At 39.8% G+C, this 22,859-nt stretch overlaps 5 protein-coding genes across 6 annotated transcripts; 4 read left to right on the forward strand and 1 right to left on the reverse strand.

Annotated features, from left to right (window-relative positions):
* Nucleotides 1-256: 256 nt before the first annotated feature.
* Nucleotides 257-3,163, forward strand: LOC137956755 (mediator of RNA polymerase II transcription subunit 10b-like). 2 transcript variants are annotated; one of them, XR_011113265.1, is made up of 6 exons: nucleotides 257-481; nucleotides 609-689; nucleotides 772-874; nucleotides 1,090-1,179; nucleotides 2,273-2,565; nucleotides 2,698-3,159. XR_011113265.1 is itself a non-coding variant. In XM_068804362.1 (5 exons), exons 1-5 carry the CDS (start codon nucleotides 282-284, stop codon nucleotides 2,342-2,344), a joined length of 546 nt encoding a protein of 181 aa, XP_068660463.1. In that variant the 5' UTR covers nucleotides 257-281; the 3' UTR covers nucleotides 2,345-3,163. The 2 variants fall into 2 exon arrangements, 1 of the variants encoding a protein (XP_068660463.1); XM_068804362.1 differs by having other exon boundaries at nucleotides 2,273-3,163.
* A 1,099-nt stretch (nucleotides 3,164-4,262) lies between these two features.
* On the forward strand, nucleotides 4,263-7,667 carry LOC137956501 (uncharacterized). The gene is made up of 3 exons (XM_068804025.1): nucleotides 4,263-5,311; nucleotides 6,256-6,335; nucleotides 7,157-7,667. Exons 1-3 carry the CDS (start codon nucleotides 4,445-4,447, stop codon nucleotides 7,248-7,250), a joined length of 1,041 nt encoding a protein of 346 aa, XP_068660126.1. The 5' UTR covers nucleotides 4,263-4,444; the 3' UTR covers nucleotides 7,251-7,667.
* An 853-nt stretch (nucleotides 7,668-8,520) lies between these two features.
* Nucleotides 8,521-13,308, forward strand: LOC137956282 (E3 ubiquitin-protein ligase RING1-like). Its single transcript, XM_068803706.1, has 2 exons — nucleotides 8,521-9,704; nucleotides 13,011-13,308. Exon 1 carries the CDS (start codon nucleotides 8,664-8,666, stop codon nucleotides 9,648-9,650), a length of 987 nt encoding a protein of 328 aa, XP_068659807.1. The 5' UTR covers nucleotides 8,521-8,663; the 3' UTR covers nucleotides 9,651-9,704; nucleotides 13,011-13,308.
* Nucleotides 13,309-15,960: 2,652 nt separating this feature from the next.
* LOC137956919 (thioredoxin-like 3-1, chloroplastic) lies at nucleotides 15,961-17,491 on the reverse strand. Its single transcript, XM_068804587.1, has 5 exons — nucleotides 16,969-17,491; nucleotides 16,674-16,748; nucleotides 16,402-16,468; nucleotides 16,267-16,284; nucleotides 15,961-16,164 (listed from the first exon to the last, which is right to left on the reverse strand). Exons 1-5 carry the CDS (start codon nucleotides 17,259-17,261, stop codon nucleotides 16,066-16,068), a joined length of 552 nt encoding a protein of 183 aa, XP_068660688.1. The 5' UTR covers nucleotides 17,262-17,491; the 3' UTR covers nucleotides 15,961-16,065.
* A 219-nt stretch (nucleotides 17,492-17,710) lies between these two features.
* On the forward strand, nucleotides 17,711-22,098 carry LOC137955873 (formate--tetrahydrofolate ligase). The gene is made up of 5 exons (XM_068803058.1): nucleotides 17,711-18,067; nucleotides 18,447-18,596; nucleotides 19,540-20,715; nucleotides 20,816-20,962; nucleotides 21,766-22,098. The coding sequence occupies exons 1-5, from the start codon at nucleotides 17,906-17,908 to the stop codon at nucleotides 22,039-22,041; spliced, it is 1,911 nt and encodes a 636-aa protein (XP_068659159.1). The 5' UTR covers nucleotides 17,711-17,905; the 3' UTR covers nucleotides 22,042-22,098.
* The last annotated feature ends 761 nt before the right edge of the window (nucleotides 22,099-22,859 follow it).

Raw genomic sequence — 22,859 nt, forward strand, 5'->3', positions numbered from 1 at the left:
AAGTTAAGTAGCCCGCGATAGCATGGAAAACCGTGCGTCGCTTAATCTTATTTGATTAAAACCGTTGATTGATCGCTTTTTATTCCATTCTGAGTTTCAATGAAAGTTAAGTAGCTTGCGATAGCATTGAAAACCGTGCGCCGCTTAATCTTATTTGATTAAAACCGTTGATTGATTGGGCCCGTATATACTGTGTATCTTTCGATGATGCGCTCGGTTCGTCATCAACTACAAAATAAAAAAAGCAATATGGGACTGCCTTCGGACATCTGAGAGTGCCCATGGATTCGACTCAGACCTCCTCCGTCAACACGCCGACCGGCAACGGCAGCGTCGGCCCGATTGCGGAAGCAGACGACCCCAAGCAGAACCTCAACAACGTCATCAACTCCGTCCAGAAAACCCTAGGACTTCTTCATCATCTCTACCTCACCGTGTCCTCCTTCAAAGTTTCCTCGCAACTCCCGCTTCTCCAACGCGTGTAATTGTTCGTGTTCGATGTGTATCTTTTTAATCATTTCGGGGTTGATGCTCTAAATTCCGTCCGTGTCTTTCTTTATGTAGAATCTAGGGCTTAGTGGTCTAAATAGGATTTTTTTTTTTGGCAGGAATGCCCTAGTTGGGGAGCTTGACTCGATGCAGAGGTTGGCCGAAAATTGCAGTATTCAAGTTCCAATGGAAGTCGTCAAGTGAGTCTCGGCGTTTCAACCTTCAATTTCTGATTTGGAAGTCTTCGGATTATTGAATGTCTCTTTGATAAATTGTGTTTAGTTTGATTGACGATGGGAAGAACCCGGACGAGCTCACGCGAGATGTTATTAATAGCTGCATTGCCAGAAATCAGTCCACCAAAGGCAAAACTGATGCTTTTAAGGTATTTTTCCTTTCTTATGGCCAGGACATGTCCATCTAACTATGTTATCTACAAAGGAGGCTGAATACTATCTGTTTGCCTCGTTAGTTGAATCTTGACGCGTCTGTTTGTCACATCTGTGTGACACAATATGGCTTCTTAGTAACATTATCTGGTTTTCGGGATTCCTGCTAGAGTAATTTTTTACATCTTAATTGCTCTTTTTGTGAATGTAGAGTTTAAGGAAGCACCTTTTGGAGGAACTTGAACAAGCATTTCCAGATGAAGTAGAAGCCTATAGGGAGATTCGTGCATCTTCTGCAGCTGTAAGAAGCTACTGTAACTCTTTTTATTGTTATTTTTTTGTAATTTTAGGGAGGAGCATTTGTCTTTTATAAATGGAAATGCATACTTGTACAGGATCAGATAATTGTTAGTGAATAGGCTATGTAAAGAGGAAAAGACTTCATTCACTTCCCATAATACGTCTTTTGATACATCTCTCTTAAACATCTACAAATGCACCTCTCAATAAGAATGACCTAGCTTAGCATTTCAATTTTCAACTTTAGCTATCACTGGAATGAAAATGCCGTGCTCCATTCAGCCGGTGGCAGTAGAGCTTAACATTTCTAGCACTTGAATCAAGGATCATATTGTGTCAAAATTTCTCCTTAGTTTTAGAAAAAGTAGATGCTAGTCATTTGACGGTCACAGATTCCTTTTAGAAACCGAATATGATCATAAAATCAGGTGGAAGACAAAAAAATTCCGAAATGAAAATTAACTTTAGTTGAGGTGGAAATGGGTAGCGATTTAACTAAGATTATCCATTTACCCACATACCATTTATTAAATGGGACAAAAATAGTTGAAAATTATCTCGTGATTATGTAATTACCTGAATAAAGATAGAGATAACTTTGTAGTATTTTGCCCCTCCATATGCAAGTAGAGGAAAAAGTCACTCCTAATATAGAGGATGATTTTTTATTTTTTATTTGCTAAAGATAACTAAATTTTGTGTTTAATTGATATTTCTACATCTCTTGTAGTGTCCTTATATTATTTTACAGGTTTTTTTTTTATAATTTTGTCACTTTTATGTATTATATTCAGAAGTTTTACTTCTTTATTTACCCAATTACTTGATGAAAAACCCTTTACCTGTTCTGAATCAACGGAATAGGCTTCATATGATGGAACAGGCCCTAGTGTACTCCTTGTCTGTTTCATCCATTTGTGTTTGCCATCCCTAGGTGGAATACGTTCTGGCTGAACATGTTTTAAATCATTATCTTGACCATATCAGTATTATGGCACGGTTGTCAGCATCAATATATAAACATATATGTGTATGTAATGTTCCTTTTCTAGTCAATTATACTCTTTAAGTTACTCACGTGATTTTCCCTGCAGGAATCAAAGCGCCTAGCTCAAGCTCAGAGTATTGTACCTAATGGAGATGTCAAAGTCAAGAGTGAGCATTAGAGATCAAGTTACTGAGACTGTCAATTCTCTTACCTCTCGTTTTGTATAGGGACAATTGTTTTCCTTTACCGCTGTCATGGATTATTAATGCTCATGTTGCCATTTTTCTTTGGAAGCTGGAAGTTCATTCCCTTTTATAGACTAGTTCAACGTGTCTTGAGCAGTGGTGGGCTTATCGTTATTACATAACGTGTATTGTCTGACAGGTTTCGGATTTGGGGGTAACGTTATATTTCACTCTCAAGCTTAATTGGGTGTTACAGCTAGTGTGACGTTCGTTATGTGATGTGTGTGTTTCAGATTTTGGACAGTTAACGAAGACATCTAAAATGCTATGTGGCCCTTGTTTTCAGGTATGAATCAATATTGTTCAACAGCTTGAGAATCAAGTAGCTCCTGTTTGTGGAATTTTCCTTAATTCCATAAAAGGAACACAATGTAGATTAAGAAATGTAATAGTGTAACAGCTGTGTCTCTTCAACGAAAGATACTGAATGATCTTGGCCTTGAGTTCGGTGGTTCGGATGCAATCATGCAACTGCCTCTATTATCAAAATTTTGTTTTTAAATGTGTGTTATTTTCCCTTTATTTTTATTACTGCTGTGTACCCTCAATGGTTGTCTTGTTAGTCTTTGTGACTTTCATAATCTTTGTTAAGGATCTTTATGGCTGCTTTCTATGTTTGGAAGGAGTTTGCCTTTGCAGGTTGGCCTTTCGAATACCTGTGAAAGATGATTTCCCCTTTTTGTAAGCTGTCTTTCACCTTGCTCAGCATCTAGGCAATTCTACAATATCTCATTGGGAGTGGTTGATTTTGCTTGCGTTTGGTTACTTTATAACACTTAAAGCTCTAATTGGAATATTATTGGATAAGGAAAAGTTTTGATGGAATTTTTTAGTTTTGAGTCTTTTAAAAGGACAGGTTTTAATACCTAATTAACTGATTTCTGTATACGGTTTCCCAGGCTCTGTTATCTATCTAGTAGTAATCCTTAAATGCATTACAATTTCCTCAAATTTGATACTTACAAAACCATCCATGTTTTTTTTTTCTTTCATTTTTCACAAGCTCATATTAAGTTTTTTGGTGGTGTGGTTGTTGAATTTGTCAAGCCCACACAAATTGGTTTTTTTGTCTTCGTTTGTGTATAACAAATTGTTGCATTTACTAAATGGCTTTGATTTTGGAAAAGACTTTGTTAGGGTTATCGAGCTCCTTGACCCGGGGTCTGCCAGAGGTAAACGATTTTGAATGTGCTTTGATAGTTTTTTTTTTCCCCTACCACCTAATTCACAATTCCATATTCTTTTATATGTCGAGAAATATATGTCCAATTGGCAGTTTCGAGTATTCTCACCTATTGTTGTTAAAACCTGATTGAACCGGTGGGTTCAACTGGGTTTTACCGGAACTAGACTCTTTTTTTAGGTTTTTATTTGGACAAAAAACAGATGCATTTTAAAACCCGATGATCCGGCTGGTTGGTCCAGTCTAACCATAAATCTGATCGGTTGAATTAGGCTTGGTTTTTGGTTTTTACTAGTGGCAATAATTTGTGCTTAATTATAATTTGACGATAATTTGGGATTTGATTTGAAACCATTGGGGATAGAGATAGCTTGAACCAAGCCCAATTTGAACCCGGCCTCACTTCAACCCTAACTTAATTTAATTAATTTATATTTTATATATAATATTTTTCTAGTGTTGTTTTGCTGGAGTTATTGGGCTGTAAGTAGTTTGTATGTATCAAGCGGAGGAGGTTGAGAATTGACGTTTGATCCTAAAGCTGGAACTCGTTGCAAATCAGGAACTTTTCTTGCTAGTGACTCGCTGGAACTCGTTGCAAAGCAGGAACTTTTCTTGCTAGGGAGAGTCACGTGCGTGAAATTGAACGCATCGGTACGAAAATTTCTAGACCCTTCCACCCACCGCGAAGGTTGGAGAAGAACCATCCAGAACCCTGTCCTCCGTCTTCCTCTCGCACCCTATTTCTCTGCTTCCGCGTTTATCTGCCTTTCGCTCTCGATTACTTGCGGTTCCCGTCCTCCTCGAAAACTCTTCGTTCCTTTCCCCAACCTCGCGCCATCACTCATTCATGGCAAAGTACGGTGAAGGCGACAAACGCTGGATCGTGGAGGAGCGCCCCGACGGCACCAACGTCCATAACTGGCACTGGTCCGAGACCAACTGTCTCGAATGGTCCCGGAATTTCCTCTCCAAGCTCCTTGAAGATCTCACCATCTTGGACGGCGAGCACAACCTCTACATCAAGACAACCAAAGTCCAGAAAGTCGACGGCGAGGCTTATGTTAATATCCGCAAGGGAAAGATCATTCCCGGATACGAGATCAGCCTTTCGCTTGCTTGGCAGGGCGAGGCCATGGACGCAGATGGCAAGTCTCTACTTAAGGTGGACGGCACTGTCGAAGTTCCTTACATTGCTGACGAGAACGCCGACGAAGACCCCGAAGTTAGAATCACCGTTAAGGATGAGGGTCCTCTTGGGAAGCGCTTGAAGGATGCGTTTTTTGCAAAAGGAAGGCCGATTGTCTTTGAGAAGATTAGGCAGTATGTTGAGACGATGGCTAAGGGAGGACCTGCCAAAGACGACCTGGAGGTCAAGAAACCTAAAAAGGACGGTGCCCCTGCCGCCCAGCCTGCCGTGCTCGCCCCTCCCAAAAAGGAGGTTAAGAAAGAGGAACCCAAGACGAAGCAAGGCTTCAAGATGATATCTTTGACTGAAAAGTTTCACTGTCGACCCCGAGATATGTACGAGATATTGATGGATGAGAATAGGTGGAAGGGTTTTACGCAGAGCAATGCGAAGATAAGTAGGGATGTTGGTGGGCAGTTCAGTCTTTTTGATGGTTCCGTTACCGGCGTCAATGTGGAACTTCAGGATTCAAAGCTGATTGTGCAGAAGTGGAGGTTCGGGAGCTGGGCTGATGGCATCCATTCAACGGTAAGGCCTTTCTTCTCTAAGCGGATCTGCTTTTTGTGCTTCACTTGCAAGTTCTGATAAGCTGCTGTTGTTGATTAACTTAACTCTTTTTGTTCGATTTATTTCATTGAGCGATTTGCTTTGGCTTTTTTGTTCAGTATATCCAGTGGCATTCTTTTATGTTTTAATTCAACTGGCTCTCTAGTTCTGATCTTCTATATTCTTTTGTTTAGTGGGAGAAGTTTTACTTGGTTTATGTTCATGTAGATTGCTGTGGTGAGTCTATTTAACATCAGAGAAGTGATATTGCTTTGGATAGGATTTGCAGTTTTTTTCACGAAATGCTTGTTTAAATTTTTGGACTTGGATTTCTAGATAATTTACCAAAGATTTAAGCACTTTTGATAGATGAGGCGCTTCTTTATGATAAACGAGAAAATTTTTAGTAGGTTGTAGGTAGAAGACAGTGAGAAAATCATTCGCTGTAAACTACAATGTGAAAAAAGTAAGTGGATCTTCAGAAAGTGTTTTCCTCCTTAACAAATCTGAGTAGAACAAGTCAGTTAATTGCAACAACTATCATATACCACTAGATTCTGGTTCTAGCAGTAAGACATTTACTCCAACTAATCAATGAGCAGTCCATCTGCTTTTATGACGTCTGTGCCTCACCACATTGTAATCCTTAGCATGAGACAAGACTATTGAACTCTCTGCCTACTCTCTTGGGACCCATGGCTATGCTAGTTGAGCTTCTCTCTTGATGAGGAGAGGTGGTGACCATGTGTTTGTTTAGAGAACAGTTACAATTTAATGTGAAAAATCTACAGTTGCGAGATGTCATCTGTTGGGGGTGAGATGGTAACAATTGGTAGCTTCCTGTTTACATCTAGATTAGCATTTGTTCTTCAGTCCATTTACTTGATTAAGTTTGGGCTAATTGGTTCTTGTTGGTTACTTTACAGGTTCGCCTGACATTTGATGAGCCCGAACCAGGTGTGACTATTGTTAAACTAACTCAGACAGATGTTCCGGAAGAGGACAGGTTAGTTTCAGAATTTGGTTTGTTGTTTCATTTTTCCTTTTCTATGGTGTGCAAGGGCTACTCAACAGTGTTTTCACTAAAAAGTAAAAAGTTGTAACTGGAAATGTTAGTCCACAGGTAGGTAGCTAATTGTCAAGGACATTTATGTCATTTGAGATAGCCAAAGATTATCTATATATGGTTATAATTTTAGCTTCACCTGCCATCATTGTTCTGTAAAGCCATCAAGAGGAAACTATATTATTAATTCTAGCCAACATGGAATTAGCAGTTTAAATGTTGCTAAATTTTCAAATAGCATTAGGGCAGAGTATTATTTATTTGCATACAAATATCCTTGCAAGAAGTCTAGATTCGAGTTGTAGATATGCTTCTCTTTGTCTCAAGTTTAGACTTGCTCTAGAGCGTTAAAAAAAAATATCCCTGGTATTGTCATATGAAACCTGTTGTCACTAGTACTGATGTTGGAGCTGGTATATTATTCTTTTTTTCTTGTTCCAATCTGTTGTCGGCAATCGCAAAAATATATGTGTTATCTGCTAACCCCTTTTTTGGGTCAGTTACATGTTTGGTCTTCTGTCAACTCTTGTCCATTCTGTAATGGTAATGGGGATAATTATTTTGTCATAGACATGTCTTTTTAAGACATTTGTACACAGGAAACTCTTGCATTTGGAAGTTTGAGCGTATATATTCTTCTTGATTGCATTATCTGTACTTCCATTAGTAGTTTTAGAATCAAACTAAAGCTGAACCATTTTGAATAAAGAAAGAAAGTTGAGACTTCAACATGTAAAAAGTGTCTGTTCTTCTTGTTTCAGATATGGGAATACGACGGTGGTGGAGAATACTGAGAGAGGATGGAGGGATCTGATATTTCACAAAATACGAGCTATTTTTGGCTTCGGCATATAGAAGGACATTCATTCACATGTGGAAAAACTTTGAACAGCTTGTCTCTTGGTATAGGTTCATAATGCAAATTGAAGATTGGTTCCTGTCATTGTTTAAATGATTGATGAGTCTGTAGTGTTTCACCTGTGTGAGTTCTTAGTACGATAACATTATATGACGTTTTCAATGCTCAGCTACCGGAAAAGGAACATGGTTGTGCATGATCATCCCTCTTTGGACTTTCCATTAGAAATTTATGTTTTAGCCTGATGAACTGGAGCCACTGTATATGGCTTCCGTCTTGCTCTCTTTCAGCAGCCATGGTTTTCCGTCAGACTTTTTGGAAACAGGTATTGTATAATTCCCTTCGTCAGTGAAAAACAGCCGGTGTTACTTCCAAACCTTTTAAATATGATTGGGCTCTTTTCCACTGTCCCATTTTGTAGTACACAGAATCAGAAGAAAAGGGGAAAAAGAAAGGAAAGAAAATCCCGAGCTTTTTGCGGGTTCAATGCATTCCCACAACTTTTTTTTAGCAAAAGCAGAAATGAAACGAGTGATAAGAATGGGATCGGCCCAAAGAGTTTCTAAAAGCCACAGAGAACAAAAGAAGAAGGTGAGAACCTGGACATGTTTAATTCTTAGCAGAAAAGAGAGAAGGGAATGTCTCTGGGCATCAGTGAGTTAGCTTTATCTGAACTTAGAGTGGCTCTTTCCTGTAAAAGACAAACAATGGACAATGGGATACATATGACTAGTCCATTATATGCATTCATGGTCCTTGAATGGCCTTCACTTCTTTTTTTTTTTTTTTCCTACTTATGCAGTGACCTTACCATAAAATTAAGGTGGCCCTCTTAGTGAAAGTATTCTCACTAGTAAAAGTGACAAAAATTCATTCATGTACAGAAAAATGTTAGGGTGAAAAAGTGTATTACTCAATGGAATCACTTTCTTAGTGAAATTCCTTTCCTTTTCTAGTGGATTTACTTTCAACTCGTGTCTACCTGATTTTGCTTGTCTTAGTCAATTATACTAAACTAAAAAAAATTATCGGAAAAATAGAGCACTTTATGATTAGCATTCACACTCTTTTACTTAATATTTTTTAAAAAATTGTCATGTTTAATCGTCGCCATAGAGATTCGAACTCTAGGCACAGGCCTTACCAATAAAGGCAAAGCGGAAATAGTGAATCGATTATATCATTTTGCCCTCTGGTTGTTGTTCTCTTTTTTATCTTTATCTGATTCTGTTATTTCTTATCCCGCCCACCTCGTTGGGGCGAGGCCCTAAACACTAGTCCGAAGCAAAGCTGGCTCCGTCTCTGCGAAGCAAAACAAGACGAAGCCAAGGCCGAAGAGAGAGAGAGAGAGAGAGAGAGAGAACACGACAAGGTATCCTGGAAGAGGAAGAGGAAAAAGAAGAAGTAAGATGGCATCGTCGACCGCCGCCGCCGATGAATCTCCGAACGGCATCTGTCGAACGACGTACTGGTGTCACGAGTGCGACATGAGCGTCACCCTCTTCTCTTCCTCTCACCCTCTCCTCTGTCCTCAATGCACCGGCGAATTTCTCGAACAGATGGACCTCCCCAGCCCCAATACCGATTCCAGCCCTAATTTCTCCTCTCTCCCTCCCCCTCTCTCCTCCATCCTCGATCCCTTCCTGTCCCCGCAAACCCTTACCCTCACCGACTCTGAGTCCGACTCCGATGCCCCCTTCCACACCTTCGATGCTCCCGATGACTTCTTCATCGACCGCCTGATCCACCACCTCGCCGAGCCTGTCGACGACGCCCACGGCGATGAAGACCGGTACCGTCGCTCTGGGCCCTGTCCCACCTCCGCTGCCTCCATTCAAAAAATACCCACTGTTAAAATCACCACTGAGTTCCTCAATTCCCATGATTCCCTCCTTTGCGCTGTCTGCAAGGACGAATTCGTCCTCGACGTCGAGACCAAGGAGCTACCTTGCAAGCACATTTATCATTGCGACTGTATACTCCCGTGGCTTTCGCAGCATAATTCATGCCCGGTGTGTCGTTTCCGCCTCCCGGCTGATGAAAGTAACCGTCGATCTGGGAGGCGGGCTGCTTCTGGAAGCAGGGTGTCACTTAGATTCAGAAGTCTCATGGATGAAGATGATTGGTTTGGGGCTGGAAATACCTTTAGGCATAGAGCTAGAAGACATCAGTTTGTTTTCCCGGTGCCGGCGACTGCGGCTGTGGATTCCTCCCAGATGGCTCAGGCCGAGACGAGTTCTGCAGGACCTGCCAACAGTGGGGAGACAGTTTCAAGCTTGCCGGTGGAAGGGACCAGTAGTGTGGGAGGAGGTGGGTCCGGGACAGCCCGAAGCATGATCTTGGATGATGAAGGGGATGCTGTCATGTCCGAAGTAAGAAGAGGTTTGTTTAATTGATATGAGAATTCAGCGGTCTCCCCACCAAGCGTTCACCTTTGCTTCAGAATTGAGGTTAGATTTATCTCCATCTGAAGTTCTAATATATTTTGCAACAAAATTTCCACCACGAAGCTGTTTTAAATTCTGTTTCTTTTGCATGAATGTCTAGGATTTTTCGATTCAGCTCTAATGCCTTAGTAAGTTGTCATTTTGGTTTTCGTCTCTAGTGTCCAACTTATTATCTGGATCGGGATTAGAATTGGTGAACGTTTTCTGGTTTCGTTGACCTTTGTGTAAGGTGACGCTGGGTCCTTGAACGCTTTGTGAATCTTAATTTTTCTTGTTGTCAAGTTGGAAACTGTAACAAAAATATCTATGGTTATCCTGTAATTGTCAAAATAGGAGACTTCTCATGCAATGCCTTGGGGGTTGGGATGTTCAATTCCTAGTTCGGTTCATATGAAGTAGGAGGACAACTTTACCATGTATATTTTGTGTTAAGGTACTGGTAAATAATTTGGTGGTAGTCATCAATAGTTGCTCTGCCCTGATTCACCTGCTTGCTGCATAGGTAAGATTCTTTAAGGTGACTGATTTCATTGACTTAACTTTGTTCGTACTGAAAAAAACACAAAACCTGGAGATGGCATCATGTAGTATAGTTCTTTGGATGAAGTGAATTGTGAAAGAGGCTCTATAGCTCTAGTTATGTGCGGAAGAAGAGGCTGTAGAAGTTTCCTAGATTCCTGTGAAAGTGTGGTTTTGATACTGCAGATTTTTTTCACATCTGTTGCTATAATCAAACTTTGACCTCTCTTTTTTGTTCCTCTATGTCTCTGTGTGTGTGTGTGTGTATACATGTTTTGATCAGATCCTTTCAGCGAAATTGAATATTTCTTTGCCCTTTGTTCAAAATATGAACTTATTGGTGCCTTTCTGAGGGACCTGCTATTGTGATAGCTCACTAAAGTAGAAACTGAAGGTCTATTGCATGATACAAGACTATACCTGTTAATAATTGAAGGAGACCTTGTTGTAGTTATCAGCTGGCTGCAAGCGAGCTCTACTCCTATGGAGATTGTTTCTCCTTTCCCTATGCATGCAAACATACTCCCCTAAATTGACAAACTTCTTTTTTTGATAGGATAGGTAAAGGAGCTTCCTTGGCAAAGGTAAATATAGAACAACATGCATGTTGACTTCTATGGAATTGTTTTATTGGTTGCTCAACGGGGGAGAAGTTTTTGTTTCAGAATGGCAGCAAATTAGAGACTTAGAACAAAGAAAAACTTGTCAACAACAAGTCCAAAAGATTTCATTCAAAAAGAAGACAAACAGACTTTCTAGAAAGTATGACAGTTGTCATGATTTTAGGCTAATCATAATCTCCTAGCTGCCAGCTAGGAAGGATGAGAATAAGAAAAGGGAATAAAAATCATGACAAGTGACTCCTCCCTCCCTCCCTCCCTCCCTCCCTCCCTCCTTCGCGTCACTGTCTCATTTGTGGCTTAGAATTTTTTCTAAGCTGCACGTTTCAGAAAATCTGGAGCCTTGTGGATGACCTGAGAGTATCTCACCTACGATGCTGGTTATATCGCTGAGATGTGTACTTGTAACATATAAGGGATCCCTTGTGAATGATTCTTTACATCATTTCAAAATCTTGAAATCTGAGATATCTTGCCAACTGTGTAGATTCTTGATGGAAATGATCTTGCCATCGTATGGTTATACTCTTATTGCAATTCATTCTTAAGAGTGTGAACAAGGCCATTATTATTTGAGAATAATATTAGAATCATTTACACAGAAGGAAGTGAAAATCCTCTTAAGAAAAATGTTTCACATGCCTCATAATGAACTGAGAACTTGGTTTTTCATGTATTACTCTGTTCTAAACTTATTTGAGCTCAGCACAAAGAGGACTGCACACAGAGGCACATATCTATTTTCTCAACTATATGGATTTTTAGAGTTCAAATTATTTGGATTTCTTGCTGTCTCATTTGTGGCTTAGAATTTTTTCTAAGCTGCACGTTTCAGAAAATCTGGAGCCTTGTGGATGACCTGAGAGTATCTCACCTACGATGCTGGTTATATCGCTGAGATGTGTACTTGTAACATATAAGGGATCCCTTGTGAATGATTCTTTACATCATTTCAAAATCTTGAAATCTGAGATATCTTGCCAACTGTGTAGATTCTTGATGGAAATGATCTTGCCATCGTATGGTTATACTCTTATTGCAATTCATTCTTAAGAGTGTGAACAAGGCCATTATTATTTGAGAATAATATTAGAATCATTTACACAGAAGGAAGTGAAAATCCTCTTAAGAAAAATGTTTCACATGCCTCATAATGAACTGAGAACTTGGTTTTTCATGTATTACTCTGTTCTAAACTTATTTGAGCTCAGCACAAAGAGGACTGCACACAGAGGCACATATCTATTTTCTCAACTATATGGATTTTTAGAGTTCAAATTATTTGGATTTCTTGTGATTTACAGCTACGTTACCAACATTTTGTTATCTTTTCTTGATATTTATTGTTTTATATTGGCTGGATTGGGCAATTTGCAACTATGTTTATACCTGTTGAACGTTTAATCATCTTCACAGTGAGATGTCTGTTAAATTTTTTTAATTGAACCTCCTCCATTTCTACAGTGTTCCTTTTTTACACGATATAGATGCCCCTTCATCTTGTCTACCTCTCACCATTTTCACTTATGGAAGGTTTAATATTTATAATTTTTTGTGGATTGGGCATTCCACTCAAAAGCTCCATCGAAAGAAATGTAGAAAGAAAGAAGAAAAGAGTGAGAGTGAGAGAGAAAGAATTAGATCAGACTCAAGACTTGATTTCCATAACCTGCTCTGATAATTAGTTGACTCCTATGTTCTTTTTGAAATTTCCTTTGAGGAGCTCAAGAGGTGTTGAACAAGTTGTGGCATTTGCTGATGCTTAGTCGATTAAGGAATGGCGAAAAGTTTTCCCCAGTTGAATGGGTGCCTTATTTCCCTTTAACAACTAACCTCATAATCTGTAGGACTTGGTTTGTTATGTATAGTGGCCGTGCAACTAGTAGTAGAAAGTAAGGAAGCAAACGAATGACTTTGGTTTTCCTCACATTCAAAGAAATTTATCAATCTATTCTGCTAAAAGGTTTTGATCAGTGTGGGACTTGTTTTCCAAGCTTTTAATCTATTTTTCATAAGAAGGGAAGAATGGTGAGTATGGTTGAGAACCCATAATTTTGTATCGGTAAGAAGGGAAGAAAGATGAGTATGGAAGAATCTTTTTTCGTTTGGTTTAAAATTGGTTAATCTGTCATTTATCTGACTATAATTTCTTTGATTTTGGTTTTTATAGTTTGTGCCATTCAGAATCTGTATAGTAGCTGTTGCAAGTGAGCCAGTTATTCCAAGGAGCTTTGCCTACTATAATTCGTTGAGTGCAGATGTGCAGAGGAAAACCCCCAGTTTGATAATTTATATCTCTGTTCCTTCCTTTATTAATTTTTTACCCTTCCCGGAGGACAGATCTTTTCATTTGCCTTCAGTTTTCTCTCTCTGTACATTAAAATCTCTGCTTTCTCTCTGAATAACAAAAAGTATATTTTTTTGGGTAAAGCAATAAATCTATCTGCCATTATACAAAAAGTTCATATCAGCAGGCGGTTGCTTGTAATTTGTCTTGGAGTGCAGTTTCAGAGAAAAGAATCCCCATTTTGATCTCTACCTCATATCTCGGCTGCTACTCGATGCTCTCCTGAGTTTTTAGTGAGAACGCTTTGGGTGATTAAATCACTGCTTAATCTTTCCTATCTTTCCATGTCATCCTTTTTGAGTTTTATACTCTTCTAGAAACGTGGCGTCCACCCTTGGACCACAATCCTTCCGGGTCGAACCTTCCTAAGGAAATTATTCATTGCCCATAATGACCTTCTCTTTTGTAGATATTCCATAATGTCTCGATACGAATCGGGGTATACCCATCACTGACGGACTGAGATGGCACATCATCTGAGATTTTAGGGCATTTTGGGAATTAAAATTGCTACATGATCCAAAAGCTTAAAGAGTCCAACTGTTTCTTCTTTCTCTCTGTATTAAAAGCCATGAAGCTCTCTCAGACGTAACGAAGATCTCATTTCTGCTTCTACACGTTTCTCCCTCAGTCATGGAGTTGAGCGAAGGTCTGATGAAGGTGGCCTTGTTCACGTTCGTTCAGGCTCTGGTTTACGTCATCCTCGCTAACTCCTCCAACATCTTCTCCAACAAGATGAGGTCCGTCAGCTTCAGATCCGTCAGAATGCGCCGGTTTCTCGCTGCTCTTTCTGATGTGCCTGCTGGCGGAGAGGTATCGCCTCCCTCGGCCGATTATTCACTTTCAATGGAAACGAATATGGACTACACGGCTGAAGCGAATCTCAATAACTAGTTCCTGGACTGTAAGAGGTGTTCGACAGATTCTTTCTTTATTCTTTCGTTGATTTGGCGAATTTCATTGTTTAAAATGAATAGATGTTAAGAGTATGTAAGCAGTTATATTACATCAGTCGAGAGAAGAAAAACCAAGCTTGTATTGTCTTCTTCTGTGACTCCTAAGCTTTCAGCAGGAGTCATGAAGAAACATAGCTGCAACTTTTGGGGCTTAATTGATTGCAAATAAGTAGAAACATGAAGAATCAAAGAGTGCAAACAGGGTTAAGCTCATGGATCATTTTGCAGCATCCAACAGAAATGAATTCTCTAAGACAGACAAAACACCTTCAATGCCAGTTTCTTCTGCAAAGTTAAACTGCCAACAATTGTAAGAAATTCATGTTAGCTAGACTCAGTTCAGAGTATTATACTCCAATAAAGATATGGGCTTTGGTATCAGCAGCTAAATAATTATGCAGGAAGCTTGGAAGTCAGATAGTGATGATCGAAATAACCATCAATGAAGGACAATGTAAAAAAAAAAGAATTTCTGAGAACATTTTACCATGTTTCATGGAAGTGGCTCACCTGTGAGAAGCAACTCTGGGAGGCAAGCCGATGACCTAACAAGAGATTGAGAAATAACAGAATGGATAAAAGTGATAAGGAAGGAACTTTAAAATGCCTCTCTCTTTATGTCTTCTAATCTCTCCCACTCCTTCAACGACAGCTCCCCCATCTCCAATTCTGCAGGACCCTCAAATTTCTCAAGTATTCCATCTTCATGATCTCTATACCCGTAATAGCTCGCGTCTATTCGTTTAAATATGTCGTACCGGGACCGCCGTATCTTCAACTCAGGCGGCTTCTCAAACAACTCACGGACACCAGGAATTTTTTTTTGGCGGCCCTTTTCCCTGATCAATTTCTTTATCTCATCGTTGATGTCACGTGATCTCAATTTCTTGCATATGCTGGAGCTTGTGAAGACCGAGATGACAGGTGGGTTCTCCAAGAAGCTTCTCGTTTCTCATTCTTTCTCCGGAAGAAATCAGGTGAGTTCCCCGGTTTGAATCCTGAATTCTCCCTCATTTACCCAAGCAGAAAATTCTTCCAGAGAGCTACGTTAGCACTAGAAAATGAATCTAAAGCAGCCTGTAACAACAAATCAGAATTAAGAAGGGTTATCGACACTAAAACAAAGTCCAATCTTCGCGGCGTCCTTCTTGCCATGCCTGCAACGTGTAGAACTAATCGCAGTCAAGGCGGCGGCGAGCAAAGGCTGTTGATGTTAACAGTCAGAGTCACTCCAACGTCACGCCGTCAAGGTCCACCCGCCGCGCCGCCTCCTCCCTTCAAACTTCTTCCAGAAGATATCACTCGTAGTAGTATATAAGTGGGACAGAACCATCCCAGGTGCATACTCCGTGGTCACGGTTCAGAGTCTCTGGTTTTCGTTCTCCCTCGAGTCTGCGATCATGTCGGAGATGAGGTCTGTCTTCTTTTCTACAGACAGTTACGATGTTCTAATCAAGGTCTTCGTCTTCCTTGTCGTTCAAGTGTTAGTATATGTCATTCTCTCCAGCTCTTCCAACGTCTTCTCCACCAACCCAAGATCAGCTGCATTCCCAAGTACCGTTCGATCAGTCAGCTTTCGCCGGATTCTTGCAGGTATCTCGGATTTCCCATCTGGGGACGAGTCACCACGTTAGAGATTTTAAGCTTAGTTTCTTCTCTGTAGAGATCGAATCTGTCTCTTGTTGAATCTCAGAAGGTAGACCTTGTAAATTGATCCAACATTCATCCAGTCTGCGATTATATTACTTCAGAAAAAAAACAGTTTCTTCATAAACAAATGATGTATACAAGATGAGGATGCTTTATGTGTGCTGCTGACAACCATCAGAAAGTTTTTCTTTTTTTTCTCCATTGACAAGATGATGAAAGCAGAATTCGTTATTTTCTGTTCTGTAAAGAATATACTGTGAGCAATATTTACATTATACATATTTTTGAATCATCTCTTTAACTTCATCAATCACCATCCACGCTTTGTGTCCCCCAATTACCTCTTCTACCATTTCTCCGTCTTTCCAGATCTGTAACCATGGTTTTTTGGATCGAAAATTCATCAGTAACCATTGCCAACAAACAAGAAACAGAGACGACTTTCAGAAGATTAAACCTCAAATTTTACTTACTTGGATAGTCGGCATTTTCTGAACGTGTCATCAGCAAACCCAATATTCACAGAAATACGGAAAAATCATTAGAGAATCGATGGAAAAGACAAGAATCCAAACTAATGATAAGAACTAAAAAGCAACTCGACATACGGAGATGTTTCCTCTCTTCACCAGAGCCTGAGGAACGCTGTTCACGTCCACGCAATAGAAATTCATTCTGAAAAAACAAATAAAAGCAATTAGAGGTAGACCGTATTTAATTAAAAATATTAACCAACAAACCTTTATTTTAAGGATATTTTCATCATTTTCAAATTTCAACCAGTTGAGGGTTTGATCAGATAAGAAGGATGAATGGAATTGTCGATATTCAGGAAGGACTAAATATAATTAATAGTCTTTGTGATGGTCAAATTTCTTACTTGCCAGAGTACTCCGCTGCCAGTTTCTCCAATTTAGGTTTCAAGTAAATGCATTTTCTGCACCACGAAGCCATCCTGAAATATCAAATCTAACCAGAATTAAATTTACAGGAATTAACGATTCTTCTTCGGAAGAACTAATCCATCACATAAATTTTCAAAAAGACTGGCAAAAATAAAAGCTTTTTCATCTTCCAAGAGAGGCTACGCGAATGGCGTTTCGGCCATCAATCCTCGAGCTCAGAGAGAAAAAAATGAAAAACATTGAAGATAAAGTTGAGCAAAAGAGACTGACCAGTCTATGAGAATCGGCTGCGAAAGCTCTTGAGCGTGCCGGAGAATCCCGTCCAAGTGATCCGGCCCAGTTATCGGCTCCATTTCTACAGACGTCGGTCTCGATATCCAAAACGCCTCTGCTTTCAGCGACCTCCTCCACACGTGTCCCTCTCTCTTTCTACAATCTCTTCCTAAACCATTAGAATATCCAGAGCTGAAAACCGGCACGGAACAGCAAGCGTTGGCTGAATTTTGGTCCCTGCGCTGGAATTCTCTGCAGAGAATACGAGAATTTGTGGTTAAAACTGACATAACTTTGTCTCGCAGGAGAAAAGGGAGTGAATGAAGATTATGACGAGGGGGTGTAGCGAAATTGGGAGATAAGCATTTTTCTGAGATATTTGGTAGAATTGACAGTGACGATGTGGCGACCAGCGAGAGAAGAATCTGAGAACTGGGTGATTTCACTCTTGTTCCCTGCTTCTTCAAAAGATCAGAGAGGAAGAAGCGACAAAAGCTAGCTTATCCACAAGGGCACGAGAGCAGAGGAAAAAGCCATGAAGGTGCCCTCTTGAATATTAATATCATGAATTATAATAATAATAATTTAAAAATTATATATTCAATTATTAAATCTCCACCCGGTTAGATTTTACATGTTACTTTTATATTTAAAAACAATAATTGATTTTTGTGTGCCAGCCCGTTGAACAGAGCGGCTTGACGTGCTCTGGTGGATTCTCCTGCTTTAGAGTGTAAATATTACTTCAATCGCCATCTCCAGCTTGGTATATTTTTACTACGTTCATCCAGTGGAGGTCTTACATGGTCCTCGTCATTTTCCTTCAAAAAACCACGAGGCGAGGATAAGCGCAGCAAAGACCGCAGCGATCAAATAATTCAATATCTGGGGATTGAAGTACAACCGAGTGGGAGCTGAGAATAGATAATCGGGAATGGGTTCGTCGAAGACACTGAGGAAGCTTGAGGTTGTCTCGCCTGTGCCTGCTGATATTGACATTGCAAATTCAGTTCGGCCTTTCCACATCTCTGAGATCGCGGAGGAGCTCAGCCTCAAGCCAGAACAATATGACCTGTATGGAAAGTACAAGGCCAAGGTAATCCGACTACGGGAGTTTAGAGTCTTCTACAGTCCTGCTTTATACTTTTTTTTTTTGCTGTGTTTCATTGTTTTATTACTGTTGAATATCATGATTGCTTGATGTTGTGCGAGTCGGTTCGTTCTATCCACCAGTCCCCGCAAAAGATCAATGTTCTGGTTGTTTGATTTTGTGGGATTTGGTTATTTTTCCTTTTCTGTGAACTGAGATTTTGGGTCGGCCGATGATTTGTTTTTTTTTCTGTCTTTTGCGGTTTGCATACTGAATTAAGATTCTGTTTATGATATACAAGGCGATTTGATCGAGGAAAGTGTGGATCTTTTATTCCAACCCACTTGGATGTGCGGGTTTGATGACTTGAGTTTTGTGGTTGTAGGTCTTGTTGTCAGTGTTGGATGAACTCGAAGGTTCTGCAGATGGTTACTACGTGGTGGTTGGAGGCATCACTCCAACGCCTCTTGGAGAAGGGAAGTCTACTACCACCGTCGGGCTTTGTCAGGCACTTGGATCTTTTCTTGAAAAAAAGGTGAACTTTTCTGGCTTGTTTCTGGGTACTAATTAAGCTGGCCTAGTTTTTCTTTAGAGACTTTATGTCGGGTTTCCTCTTTGTTGGATGACTACTGAAAGATCTTCTCTCTATTTGATCAGCTGATCTTATTTGTTTTTGAAGGTTCCAAAGCAAGTAGTACATAAGCATTCCTTTCTTACTTACTCAGTTGTTATTTAAGTACGTTAGAGCATAACAGCGAGTTTCACTTTTGTTCCGATCCTGGTTTAGTTGTGAAAATTATTTCATCATTCATCCCGATGTGTTTGTATGGTTCTTGGCATTTGATAATAAGCTTTGATCCAATTAAAAGAAACTCACTACAAATGGCAGATAATGTGCTGATGTTACTCAGCACCTTTCCTTTGGGAAATGTCACAGTGAGTACAGAAGATTGTTAACACTAATTCATTGATAAATCCTGATTCAACATGAAAGTATTTTAAGATCAGTGATTTTAACTTGGAACCCTGACTGCGTGAGCAAAGATTTAATCCAGCCTATTGTCAATTATATAGCTAAGTTTATTTACACAATAGAATTTTTGAAAACTCTAATTTACTATTCCTTGTGGGGTTTTTCAACTTGGGAGGTTGAGTTTATTTTGACTGGAGTTATGATGCAGTTTCGGAAGGGATAATACTGGAAGCTTTTCATTCCCAATGGATGTTGCATCTTTAGCAAAAGAAATGTGTTACCATCATGGGATTCATATGCTTAAAATATCAATCTGACAATCACTAGCTTTGGTTTTATGAAGGGAAAAAACGGTGAAACATCTTTTGTTAGATATTGAAATTCTACGTTGCTATATGAGATTGTCCGTTCTGACATGAATGATATTATGTAAAAGACCACTTGGTTTTTATAGGAAAAGATATTATCAATCAATTTGATCATTGCTTTCATTTTGTATGATTAGGTTGTGACCTGCGTCCGTCAACCATCTCAAGGCCCCACTTTTGGGATTAAAGGAGGTGCTGCAGGCGGAGGCTACAGCCAAGTGATTCCAATGGATGAATTTAATCTTCATCTAACTGGTGACATCCATGCCATAACAGCTGCTAATAATCTTCTTGCTGCTGCAATAGATACGCGTATTTTCCATGAAGCCTCGCAATCTGACAAAGCCCTATTTAACCGTTTGTGCCCTCCTAACAAGGAGGGCAAGCGAACTTTTGCTGATGTTATGCTCAGGCGCCTAAAAAAGATTGGCATTGAAAAAACAAACCCTGATGATCTAACACCCGAGGAGGTTAAGAAGTTTGCTAGGCTTGATATAGATCCCGATTCTATCACTTGGAGAAGAGTTATGGATGTCAATGACCGTTTTCTACGAAAGATCACAGTTGGACAAGGACCCGAAGAAAAGGGCATGTTGAGAGAAACTGGCTTTGACATATCGGTTGCAAGTGAGATCATGGCTGTCTTGGCGCTGACAACTTCTCTTGCTGACATGAGGGAGAGACTTGGAAGAATGGTGATAGGAAATAGCAAGTCCGGTGAGCCAATTACAGCTGATGATCTTGGTTTGGGAGGTGCATTAACTGTTTTGATGAAAGATGCCATTAATCCAACTTTAATGCAAACTCTGGAAGGGACCCCAGTTCTTGTTCATGCGGGCCCATTTGCAAACATTGCCCATGGAAATTCTTCAGTTGTGGCTGATAAAATTGCCTTGAAGCTTGTAGGATCAGGAGGGTTTGTGGTCACTGAGGCTGGATTTGGTGCAGATATTGGCACAGAGAAGTTTATGAATATAAAATGCAGGTATAGTGGGTTAATGCCTCAATGTGCTATTATTGTAGCAACAATAAGAGCTTTGAAGATGCATGGGGGTGGACCTGATGTAGTTGCTGGGAAGCCTCTTGACCATGCATACTTAACAGAAAATGTGGCACTTGTGGAAGCTGGTTGTGTGAACCTTGCACGACATATTGCTAATACTAAGCAGTATAGAGTTAACGTGGTGGTAGCAGTGAATAAGTTTGCAACAGATTCTGATGCTGAACTTAATGCAGTTAGAAATGCAGCATTAGCTGCAGGGGCTTTTGATGCTGTTGTATGCACTCATCATGCTCATGGCGGAAAGGGAGCGGTCAGTGAAATTTGCCTTATTTACTCTTTCTTTACCCCTTTCTCTGTATATTGGTTGTAGGAGCCAATCAAATTGATAAATCCCATTCACTGTTTTCCAGGTTGATCTTGGGATTGCTGTCCTAAAAGCATGTGAGAGTCAGACAGAGTCGCTGAAATTCTTATATCCTGTAGACATCAGTATCAAGGATAAGATTGAGGCAATAGCAAAATCCTATGGTGCAAGTGGTGTGGAGTATTCAGAACAGGTGAATGACACCTTCTCTTATAACTTTGTTGTTTTAATCTATTGTTCTTATATAAGCGTTGAAGAAGCTTAAGAGGTAATCAAAAGAGCACCAAATTGGGTCTGTTCAATGCACATGATAAGTTGATAATGCAAAGATAATGTAGCTTTTCTTGAACCCAATGTTTTTCACAGTCAATCAGACCATTGATCCGGGAGCACAGTCTGGTTCAACTTTCTGTGTCCAGAAGATATTTTAAACAAGGAAAACTCTATATTTAAATTTCTACATAATACAAAAAACTGTTTTACATTTTCTAGGTTTGAAGTAATTTTGCGTTATTCTGTCAAGCCTCTTCTGCAGCACTGATAAATGGATTTGAAAATATTGTGTTCCCATTGTATCTCTGTATCTTCTTGGTTTCTCAAATGGTGGATTAGAGGTTTAACGCATGGCTGTAAACTTTAAGAGATGATTACGCAGAGTAAATCAGAAGCTTGGACCAAGAGAAGTTTCTCGGTTTGACGAGTTTGGTGCTTACTGAAATTTTTAAGCGGACTTAATTAGTGTCAACAAGTCCATCTCAAGTTAAGTTGCATAGTTATTCTTCTGCGTAGGTGAAATTAAAAAACAGATGCCAGTGTCATTTCAGCTAGGGCCAAAAATTAGATTGGAGGAAGTTAGCTTGGTGACAATGTACAATTTACAACCATAGTTTCCTCCATTAAGCAGATGCTGGAACTATTTCTTATTTGCTTTCTGTATTGTTGTGTCACATAGCAACCACAATGTTAGATACTGACACGAATCTTACTTTCATGAAGGCTGAGAAAAAGATTGAGATGTACAGCAGGCAAGGCTTCGGTAACCTACCCATCTGTATGGCTAAAACCCAGTATTCATTTTCACACATTCCTTCCCAAAAGGGTGCCCCAAGTGGTTTCATCTTGCCCATCAGGGATGTCAGGGCCAGTATAGGAGCTGGGTTCATATACCCACTTGTTGGCACCATGAGTACAATGCCTGGTCTTCCCACTCGGCCTTGTTTCTTCGACATTGATGTCGACCTTGCCACCGGAAAAGTACTTGGTCTTTCTTAAATTTACTCATGTTTTCAAATTTTAGACTTATATGAATGAGCTTTTTGATCATTTTTATGCCTCTTTGAAGCTCAGCAACTGTAGCCTGCATTGTTTTATCTTTCATGGAATAAAAAGGAAGAAGGATAAATTAGCTTGGTTGCTTCTGGTTCTTGTACTCTCATTCAAGAATGTGTGGTGGATATGCTAAATAAAAGTCATGAAGCTTAAACAGGCTGAGAGACTAGCAGAAGAGAAATTTGTAGCCTCATGTGTGCAGATGATAACTCGGGTGGGTGACAAGCAAAATTCCTTCGTTCTCGTTTCCTGAAACAATGGCATCGCAGCTGTCTTATTGGAAACAACAGGACGGGTTATATCATGTATGCCAGAGAGAGTGAGGGAGGGGGAGAGAAAGCGGCAGTTGGGTGCCTCTGCCTCATCAAAATTTAATACTGAAATTTATATTTAAAAATAAAATTAACAAATAAGAAACAAAAATTTCAAGGAGATACACTAGAATAAAAAATCATATAAAAAATAAAATAAAAATAAAATAAAAAGCTATTTTTTGAAATATAAAAGAAATGATATATCTTAACTCGGACTAGGGACTCAATCACCCATAATTCTGAGTTGGCTACACCAAGTCCCTAGTAGGATTAGGGCCACGAATCGCCTAAAAAACCAAAGGGACGATTTTTACCCGACCTGACTCGCATCTAACTCTCTGAGTAAAAAGACCATGATGAAAACCCAATCGGGTTCGGATTTGATTTTTCTTTTTTGGTGAGCAGTGGGTTTGGGTTTGGGTTTGATGACCATTAGCAGCTCACGTT

Source organism: Aristolochia californica, unplaced genomic scaffold (assembly GCF_029961685.1).
Source record: "Aristolochia californica isolate CCGP_79_NKW_82.1479 unplaced genomic scaffold, dmAriCali1.0.hap1 SCAF_2, whole genome shotgun sequence".
Classification (NCBI taxonomy): domain Eukaryota; kingdom Viridiplantae; phylum Streptophyta; class Magnoliopsida; order Piperales; family Aristolochiaceae; genus Aristolochia; species Aristolochia californica.